Below are 10,687 nucleotides of genomic sequence, written 5' to 3' on the forward strand. Positions count from 1 at the left end.
GGCCATTAATTATTTAGAGCAATGAATTTTTCAGCAGAAAGAGGTCTTGTGAAGCAGGCTGGTTCTTCTCTTGTGTGAAGCATATTATTTTTAATGATCTAGGTTCTCCTTAATTGTGGTGGCTCAAATCTCCTAAAAACTCACAGTTCCTGCTGGAAACAAGTGATGAGCTGCTCCGACTGTTAATTCCTGTGGAGAAGTGTGAAGGTCTTTTTCAGGACAAAATGACAGGGAAAAGGCACAAACAGGCTGGGTGCAGGTGAGTTAAAATGACAGGAAAAAGGCACAAACAGGCTGGGTGCAGGTGAGTTACACTGGCAGAAGAGCTGCTCTGGTTTGGGAGCTGCCATCAGGGTTTGGCAACAAGACTGAGGGGTCTCAGGGCTGACAGCACCCTGATGTGCACAGGGGTGCCCAAAACCCCCCAAATCCAGCCAGGCCCTGGCAAAGGGAACAAAGATCTTGTTGAATAAATGGGAGAAGATTCAATGAAGGTAATGGTGAGGTTTGGGTTCTGCCACGTGGGCCAGGAATGCTGAGCCACCCAACAGCTGCCAGGCAGCTCCTGGGGACAGAAGGGGTGGCAGGGGCACAGCTGCCCCCAAAACAGGGGTGTGTGTGTGCTGACATTACCAGCCAAAACACTGTATATGCTCTTGGAAAACAGAAATTTTGCTTTTGTCATAACCTCAGCTGGGAATTTCTCAAGTGCTCCTGCCCTGTACTGGGGTTGCTCCTGCACAGATCAAAAAGCTGCTTTCAAAGGGAAATAATAAGGTTTAAATTTGAAGAAGTCAATGGAGCAAAGGCATAGCAGCTGCAATTGTCTCCTTCCCACTGTGCAGCACCTCCCTCTCTCCTCCCTGTTTGTGCCTGTTGCTTCTTGAGCAGAAAGGAGAGGATGTAGGAAACAGATGCAAGGGCTGAAACCCAAAAATAGACAGGGTGGGGAGGAACAGCAGGGATGCAGGAGGCTGCCTGTGAGAGCCCAGCTCAGGCAGGGCAGGAAAAAACCCATTTATCCCAGTAAAGAGCAGAGCTCCCAGTGCAAACCCTGCCAGGGAGGCCCTGGGCATTGCTGACCCCTGGCAGTGCCAGGGAGATGCCCCAGGGAGGCTGTGAGCAATCCTGCCTCTGCCATGCTGGGAAAAGACATAAAACCATGTCAGATTTTCTGGTCCCACTCCCAGGGAGATTAATTGTTTATCCCCAAACAAATTAATCGTCCCCTGGTGGGACTGTAAATATGCCTTTATGTGGCGTAATAAATTCTGATTAACAACAATCCCCTGCCTGATTTTTAGTGTTTTACAGGTCTGACACATGCCATGGCTGGGCCATTCACTTAGCAATAAATCTGCTGAAGATGTTGTTTCATTCACCAGAAAAATCAAAATTAAAATGCCACATAATGGCTGTTCTGGGAAGAATTCCTTAATTTCCCTAATGAAAACTTTTGTAAAGTTAGCTCATCTTCGAAAGCCAGCTTTAAAGCAGGAAAGAAGAAGGGAAAATAAACTTTCCAGTCCAGTTTTTAGTGCTGAAAAGCAGTACCTGGTGTTTGGTTCAGCAGAGATAAACCAACATGGCAAAGCTCCTGCCATCACTATGAACTGGGTCAGGATGCACATTAATTTATTAATGCAATTTATTAATTGGCACTTGACCATCCCCAACAGCTGCTATCCTGGCTGGGGCCTGTGGTAGCCAGGGCAGCAGGCTGAGGGCCAGGTTACAGACTGCTGGGCTGTCCAGCCCTGCTCAGATCCTTCAGCATCCTTGGAAGAGGGGGCAGAAAATAAATGCCCTGAATAACTGGGAAACAAAGCCACAGGCTCAGTGAGAAAAAGGAGGTGAAGGTCACAGTGTGTCTGGCTTTTGGGGGTATCTGTTGAGAGAAAATATCTAAGAAACCCCAAATGAGATAGAGAAAAACTGTAAAGTCAACTGTAAGAGAAGAGGTGGCAAAATTAATCCTGCTTTTGCAGTAAATTCAGCACCACCTCCACTAAAACAAAGCTCAGCCAGTCCTGGCCTTCCAGGCAACTTTTCCAATTCCCAGCATATTCAACAGAACACCAGAGGGGTTAATGCCCAAACTGATTCAAATGGGGGCAGAGGCATTTTTTTAATTAGAGAGAAAATAAGGGACAGATAATACATCTGATGAATTATGGCTGTCTCTGTTTCGCTGCCATTGCATCTGGGGATGCTGGAAAGCTGTTCCTAATGGCACTGCTTTATCTAAGAGGATGATGGATAGTAGTGAAAGACAGAAAAAAAGGGGAAAAGTAAGACATTAGCACATCAATGGTGTGCCTGTGACCTCCATCAAGGGATTCGAACCAACTTAATGAAATTTTAATTAGGCAGCAAGCAGTGCACGGTGCTGGGTACCCGATCAGCCCAGCTTCCCCTCGCTCTGTCATTGTCCTTCCCTGGGATCAGCCCTTTCCTGGCGCTGGCAGCCGAGCCCTGGCCAGGGAATGCCCCCGGGTCACCCCCCGGAGGAGGAGCCCGGGCAGAGCGGGATCTGCAGCCTCGGGAGGAGCAGGGAATGTCCCTCTGTCAGAATGTCCCTGCCAGACTCTGCTCTGGGCCCTGCAGAGGGGAAATGCAACATCAGAGTGGCTCTGCTGAGCCCTTCCCGAGTGCAGGGTCAGGATTTGCCTTTGAGGGGGTGGCAGGTGACCCCTGTGACCTGACCATCCCTGCCAGGAGTGGCCAAGCAGCTTCCCTGAACCTCTGAGGGCAGGGACAGAGCTAATCCTGAGAGCAGCCTGGCTGCATTTTCCATCAACCTGACCTCCCAGGGCCCACCCTTAAGCTGGGCCTGCCCAGCTTAGCTGGGACCAGGTTGGTGAGTGCCAGTGGTGGTTTGTGACTTGGGCACTGAAATGTGGGACCACAGCCCAGGAGTTACAGGCTCCCCCACCACCAGTCCTGTTGATGTAGGTCAGAAAAGTCTGGGTGGCTGATGAAAGCAGATAAATCTGCTCTGGGGTGATGTGCAGGAAGGTGGTGATGTCAAAAATTCCTTACACTCAGCACTCACAACTCTGGCCAAGGTTGTGTCAGTGCAATTAAAAATCAAATGGGCAGGCAGGCAGAGTCTGCTCTCTTGGGAAGTTCTTAAGATGATGAGCTAAAAGTTGATTTCCTGATAATCCCAAGTTAATGTGCTGGCCTGATACAGGACTCTGGAGGCAGAGCAGACTCTGCCTGAGGGGCAGCACACACTGAGTGCCTGCTGGGGTCTCACTGCATCTCTCCCTAATTCCAGAGCCTGTGCTAGAAGAGGAGGGACAGATTTCCACAGAGTGACAGATTTCTTCCCATCTCCATGAGGACCCCATCAGGGCTGCTGATCTGCAAACCTGGCCCCAATGGGCAAACCCCAGATGACATCAGGGACCCAGGGCTGAACTGACACAGTGAGAAACCAGCAGTGAAGATTTAATGCAAAGGGTAAGCAGGTTTATTGTACATTTTTACTAAGCTTTGCTGAATCTTTTCAAGTCCTGCTTTAAAACCCAGGAAAAACCCACTCAAGGAACTGCTGGGGTTGGGCAAAGCCCCCCTCCATCCTGAGCAGGTTATTTTGGGCTCTGCTCCAGCATGGCATCACTGGCTCCATAGGCAAATGGCCTGTGTGGCTTTAACCCGAATATCATGGGCTGATCAGCCTCTTTGTTATTTTAGATTACATGCTTGGCAAAGCCTGAAAATAATTGGAGACTATCTGGAAAAATAAAAATAGAAATCTGAAATGTGGCAGCAGCAGCTTCCGAAGTGCAGCACTGAGACAGGAACCCATGAGCCAAATGCTCCCACTGAAGGAGAAAATAAATTAGCTGAGGATGAAGCACTATTTTGCATGTACACAGTGATCTGGCACCAGGAAAAAGAAAAGAGAAGTCATGAGAGGCTATGAAACCACTCAGAGCTCAAAAATTCACCTGTTTTTTTTTATTGGACCTCACAAAAGCAATCCCCTCTCCCCAGGGTATGTGCACACCTTGGGGTGTCCCTCTGCAGCCCTCACAGGTCCAAGTCATCCCACAACAGATCCTAAGGGCCTCACTCACAAATTGGGCAGTATCACCATCACCATCAGCATCCTTTCTCCTCTCTGGCTCCAGCCAAATCCTTTCCAGTTTCCATCAGCTCCTGCAAGGTCTCAGCCTGTCCACAACATCTGCAGCCACCAGGGATATTTTATTATATTCCACCCCATCAATATTATGGGATATTTTATTATATTCCAACCATCATGATGCTGAGCTCAGTGCCAAGCCCCAGCAGCACTGACAGGGTTAAATTAAAGGTACCCATGATATTAGAGAGCTGCAAAGTAATTATGAAAGGAAGAAGAAAAAAGCCAGCAACTCCAAGCAGACATGAAGGCCCTCTTAAGAGAAGAAAGGCATGTTAATTAACCTCCAGACATGATTCAAAGCATCATTTGTAGCACGATTAACATAATCCCCCAAGTGCACACACAACTGGCATTAACGATCATTGCAGGACTGAGCGCTCCCCCACCCTTGAACAAATCGGCACAAGGGAGCGGGGAAACACCGAAACGGCAGCGAGACAAAAAAAAACCCGTGTTCCCCAGGGATGGGCATCCCTGCTGCGGGTGGGCATCCTCCCAGTGTGCTCAGCATCCACCCAGTGTGCCCAGCATCCTCCCAGATGTGCTCAGCATCCTCCCAGTGCTCTCAGCACCCTCCCAGGTGAGCTCAGCATCCCCAGATATGCTCAGCATCATCCCTAGATATGCTCAGCATCTCCAGGTGCGCTCAGCATCCACCCAGATGTGCTCAGCACCCTCCCAGGTGAGCTCAGCATCCCCAGATATGCTCAGTATCATCCCCAGATGTGCTCAGCATCTCCAGGTGTGCTCAGCGTCCAGCCAAGATGTGCTCAGCATCCCCAGGTGGGCTCAGCATCCACCCAGGTGTGCTCAGCATTCTCCCAGATGTGCTCAGCATCCCCAGATGTGCCACCAGCTCCACTCTAGAAGCCCCACATCAGCTTTGGCCCCTCTGACCCCGGCAGCCCCAGCTCCCACCCTCCTGCAGCAAACTCCACTGGAGCAAACGCTCCAGGCTCTTTTCAGGAGCTCTCAGATTCCTGTCCATGTTCGGCTTTCATTTAAAGAGAGAGCTGCCCATCAGATCGCTGGAAAGGTTGGAAATGAACGTCAGGGCCCTGAAAGCAAAGAAAAAAGCGCCACGATTTCCCCATCTCTCCAGAACGGAGAGAAATCTCCTGCTTGAACTCGTGGACGGGTTCGGAGCCGTGCTGAGCACCGAGGCGTGCGGGCTCCGGGGCTGCTCATGCAGGAAAGCCAAAGCTGTCGCCTGCCTCAGCAAAGCTGTCAGGACTATTTTATTGCATTCCAGCCCATCAAATAACCATCACAACAGGTATTCTCCCCCTCCTCACGGCAGAAAGCTGGTGAGGGAGCACTCTCCTCTGAAAGAGTCTGCACTGGCTGTTGTTCATTAATTATTTGGGTGGTTTTAACAGAGGTGACACGCACATGTCACCGAAATGCCCTGCAAACTGCCCTCGGTGCTGTGATTATTCATCTCTCCCTCAGCCCAAGCTCAGGAACTCAGAGACTTCGTGCTACATCATGTTCTGGATCTCAGTGTTTTATATTCTGGATGTCAGTGTTTTCAGAGGCTGAGGCTTGTTCAAATGAGTCACTGCTGAGTTTCCTTCTTATCTTTAAAGTTTGTTATTACTTGGAATTGTTTATCTGCATCACATTTGCAAAAACATCTGAACAAAGGCCAGCCCATGGAAACAAGAGCATTTTTGCACCTTTTTATATAAATAGTTAGGAGTTTATACAGCTGGTTCTTTTCTTTGCAATTCACAATATTTGTCTCTAATGCCAATTTTAAGGATCGCGATGGGATTTAAGCAATCACACGCAGCCCTGGTGTCCTGGCAGAGATAACAGCGCAGCTCCATGGCAGGCTGAGAAATCCAGCTGGTGACAGCCCCTCTTTGTGCCCGGCACAGCCCCGAGCTCCGGGGATGCTGCCCCGGCTTGGGGACCCTGCCACAGCGTGACCTGGAGCGGGGCCAGGCTCGTGTGTTCCGAGCAGAGGCGGGGATTTCACACTCACGGCCCCGGGGTAAGGACGGAGGGAGAGGAGGGAGGAAGGACGGGGCCAAGCGGGCGCTGGGATGCCGGGGCCGGGCTTTGTGCGCTCCCTGCACACACCCAGTGTGACCGGCGGCTCTTTGTCACCCCGGGACACCACAGCAGCCCCATGGGGCGTCTGGGCCTCTTGCCTTCCCAAAACCTGGCACGGGCATCGCCCCGGGGGGCCGGGCAGGGGGACAGCCACGATCCCCCACATCCCGCTCGATTTCTGCATCCACGTGTCCCATAGCAGCAGTTTCAGCACCTCCCCGCTCCCTCCTGCACAGCAAACTCAGCCGGGAGCGATGCTCAGCCCCGCTGGGAGGCACAGAAACCTCTGCAGCTTCCCCGAGTCCCTCCCGCACGCCCCTGGAGCCGGCCCGGGCCGGGCGGGGGATCTGGGGCTCCGGCAGGGCGGGGTGGCCGGGTCAGCCCCGGGGCACCCCGAGAACAGCCCAGCATCCCAGAGAGGGATGAGACCCCACGGGGATCCCGGGACACCCAAGGGGGGCTGAGGAGATGCTCGGAGGCATCGGGTGGGATGCAGAGGAGGGAAGGGATGCCGGAGAGAGCAGAGGATGCTCGAGGGGGATGCAGGGGATGCCTGCGATGATCCGGCCAGGATAGGGATGCTGGAGCAGCTCTGGAAGACAGGACAAGGGAAACTGGGGTTATGACAGGAGGACCTTAGGGACGTGAGGAGGACGGAGAGATAGCGGAGAGCCTGGAGCTGGTCTGGGGGGAGGCCAGGAGGTGATGGGGTGACGCCGGGGAGCCGAAAGCAGGGAAGGGGGGGATGCCGGGGAGGCGATGAGGGATGCCGGAGAGCCAGAAGCAGACACGGGGGATGCCGGGGAGGTGACGGGAGCTGCCGGGGAGTGCAGGGAAGGGCAGCCGGGATGTCGGGGAGCTGCCGGGGGATTCCCGGGAGCCCGGGGGATGCGGTGGGGATGCCGCGGCGGGGAGGCGCTCACCTGCCAGGAACCGGAGGGGATGTCTCCGAAGCCGCCGGGGCCGGCGGAGCCGTGGCAGCCGCGGGGCGGCCCCGCGCAGCGCCAGAGCAAGCCGAAGCCGGCGGCGGCGCGGCCGGGCGGCAGCAGCCAGGCCGGCGAGAGGAAGGCGGCGGCGCAGGCGGCCAGGAGGCCGGCGGAGAGCAGCGCCCAGAAGCAGCCGACGCCGCTGCACATGGTGCGCCGGCGGGGCAGGGAGCCCGCGCCCCGCGCCGCCCCCGCGCCCGCCACCGGCACCGGCACCGACAGCATCGGCGGCGCGGGGCGGCCGGCGGGGCCGGGCGCGGGGCCGGCAGCGCTGCCCGCGCCCCTGCGCGCTCCCTGCGCGCTCCCTGCGCGCTCCCTGCGCCGCCTCCCCCGCGGGGCGCGGCCGAGCACGGGCGCGGTTGCGACACCCGCGGCGGGCGGGGGAGCCGGGGCGGGGGAGCGCGGTCACCTGCGCGCTCCCTCCGGGGCTGTCACGGCGATTCTCCGCCCGCTGCCGGCGGCGCCGCGGCCCCGAAAGGGTCGGGCTGTGCCTGCCGTGGATTACCGGCGGTGCCTTTAACCCTCCCTCCGTGCCCGCACACGGCGATGCTGCCGCTCCGCTCCTGCAGCTCTCCCGGACGGGGACACGCGTGGGGAACGCGGGTGCGGGAATTCCGCGGTGACACCTCGCGGGGGATTGAAACCCGCCGTGGCAGGGAGGTTTAGATTGAAACCCGAGGTTTAGATTGAAACCCGCCGTGCAGGGAGGTCTCGGGCTCGGGGTCCGCCGGCTCGGGCTGTGTTATCCTCTCACCCCGCAGGTTTCTCCAAGGTGCTGGAGGCACAGCGGCTGCCCGGGAGCCTGCGCTTGTTTGAGGTGTAAAAGCTGCGCCTCCCAGTGCACATGGATTTTTATAACAGTCATTCTAAAAACTTCATCGATCGGGTTTTTATTCCTGCTAAACCTCACGGCGCAGCACGGATTGATGTTTTATGTTTGTGCCTCGCAGATCTTACGGGTTTTCTCGGTCTCCAGGAGCTCAGCTGTTCCCCCGAGCGGTCCCACGTCCATCAGCCGCATAAAGAACCAGATCCTTTTTAAAATGTAGCAAAAAATGTCTTTATCTTGCGCTAATGTCCTCGGGCGGGTTTCGGGCACTTACTGCCGAGAGGGCTGAAACAGGTAAAGACATTTGGGCAGCTTTTGGTTAAAAAACGAGCTTTTCCTTTAGATCCAGGGCGCGTTGGTTGATGTTTAAAGCGCAGAGGGCTCCGCGCTGTAGGAAGTGCAGATCCCGCAGCACAAGCCGGGGGCTTGGCACCCTCTCCTGGTGCGCGCCCGGAGTGCTGCGGCAGCGATGGCAAATCCGCTCCTGCAGCTGAGTGAATGCGCGGGCAAAGCCCCGGAACGCTGCGGTTCTGTCCTCAAGCAGCCTTTGGGCTCCATGGGCTGTGTCTGTGTCCTGCTTTTAGAAATGCTGCTCGTCCTGGGACCTCGGGAAAGTTCTAGAGGGACAAAATCACACTCAGCCTTGGTTTCCCCCCATATCCCTGGCTCAGAGAAATACCTGACTGCTGTCATGTGCTGCATCACTTCTTGTACTCCTTGAGGGATCTAGAAAAGCAAAAGGTGGGGGAAAAAAGAACGGAGAAACAGAAGATGGTGTTAAATAAATTATTATTCTCCAAGTATTTATGATGCCATAGAATGGCAAGAACTGTGGATTGGAGGAAGGTCATCTGAGGTGAGTCCCAGAGAGCGCTGGCAGTGCCATCTGGGCAGGGTGGAGGTGCCAGCGAGCCCCTTTGCCTTCCCCGATCCAGAACAATTCCTGAGCGGCTCCAGCCCTGCAGGAGCAGCCACGGCAGGGCCGGGAAGAGCTCAGGACGTGGAGAGGGAGATTTTCTGCTTTTGCTGCTCAGTGCTGCTTCAGAGCTCTGTCCAGCACACCTGCAGGTCACCAAGCAGCTCTTCCTGCTAGGAATGAACCTTTTTTGTACCTTTTAACCCCATTTTACACTTCAAACCTCCACTGGGAGTCAGAGACTCTTCACTGCTTGCTTGAACAAACCTCCCTCCCTGGGAATGTGCCCCGTGGAAGGAAGCAGGGAGGAATTGCAGTGTTTTAATAAAAGCAGTTAATTTTCACCAGGCTGGGACGTGGGAGAATTCCCTGCTTTGAAATGCTCAGCACAGGTACCAACCCTCCCGTTCCCATGAGGTTCATGGACTGAGGTCAGCCACAGCCAAACCTGCCAGGAATTCTGTGTGTGCATGCAGACACTTGTTTTCCCATTAAAAAAAAAAAGAAAATTAGGAGTAAAATACAAGTCTCTAATTGAAGGTGCTGTGAGTTTCTGTGCAAAGGCAGAAACTTTGACTCCTGATGTGTTTAGGACATTATTTACTCCAGAGTAAGATCTCAGCTGGTAAAGTCCTTACTCATAAAATTTTTGGTATTTGTGTTCCCAAAATAGTGAGAATTCTATATATGAGAGAATCCCAACATCATGGGAATAAATGGACTGTCCCAAAGATGGGAGACATAGGAATGACCTCTAATGTGTGTTAGATTTGTGATTTTGTGCTGTAATTGAGCAGAGCAGTGCCCTGTGATTAATTATCAAAGGCAACAAAGTCTTGTTCTGTTTTATTATATCTGTCCAAACATGATTATTCCATTTAGATCTTTTCAGATATTAAAGTTTACTTCTTTTTCTAGCTGTGGAGAGGAAAAAAAATCAAGCACTGAGACAGCCTTTTTTTTAATTTTAATTTGAATATTTTCATTGAGGGAGGAGTCCCTCAGCTTCTCTGACGTTGGCCAACCCATGTCCTGAAGTCATATTTAACTGATTGCTCAGATAATTAAACTGTCGCGTTCTGTTAAATGCTCCAGCACCTGCTGTCACTCACACTTCCAGTTCAGATCCAGGTCCAAGGCTGAGGGAGCAGCTCTGGCTTGGAGCTTCAGCCCTTCTGGATTCCCAAAAATGAGAGAAAATGTCGGTCCAGGGAAGGTAATTCATGTCAAACTCTTGTGTCAATCATTGCATCCTTCTTCAACCCCCATGTAGACCCTGAAACCCAAGAGGACTGGGTGCAAAGTTTTGGCAAAATATGTTAATTTAGTGTTCCCTGAGTCATCCCATTCTTTCCAGTTTACTCATCTTCAGAATGTTTTAGTCTATTAGCAGTCTCTGAGGTTATGTGCCAATTAAATAATTCCATTCATTATGCAGAAACCATATAGAATAGTTCATTATGCTTCAGCCAGCCTCTGGGCATGTGTACAAAACTGTATCAAAGAGCACCAGTTAACAAAAATAATATCAAAAGAGAAAATGCAATTGCTACAGGGTGTTGATCAGCGGCACCATCCCGCCCAGGAGACGGCTCCATCCCAGCCCTGGAAGATCCCCTGTACCTTTTATGCCATTTACAATTTATGAGTCTTAATTACTGAGTGTTTGTAAAGAGGTTTGGAATGCTCGGATGAAAGGAGGCGCAAAAACTCAGGCAATGATTATTAATCACATT

At 53.0% G+C, this 10,687-nt stretch overlaps 1 protein-coding gene across 1 annotated transcript in view; it reads right to left on the minus strand.

Moving 5' to 3' along the window:
* LHFPL7 (LHFPL tetraspan subfamily member 7) overlaps positions 1–7,431 on the minus strand; it is a 56,605-nt gene extending 49,174 nt beyond the window's left edge. Inside the window, exon 1 of the mRNA XM_058817814.1 lies at positions 7,144–7,431. Within this exon, the coding sequence (XP_058673797.1) occupies positions 7,144–7,431 (288 nt within the window). The remainder of the gene's footprint in view (positions 1–7,143) is intronic.
* Between the last annotated feature and the right edge of the window lie 3,256 nt (positions 7,432–10,687).

This window comes from Ammospiza caudacuta, chromosome 20 (assembly GCF_027887145.1).
Source record: "Ammospiza caudacuta isolate bAmmCau1 chromosome 20, bAmmCau1.pri, whole genome shotgun sequence".
Taxonomy (NCBI): Eukaryota; Metazoa; Chordata; class Aves; order Passeriformes; family Passerellidae; genus Ammospiza; species Ammospiza caudacuta.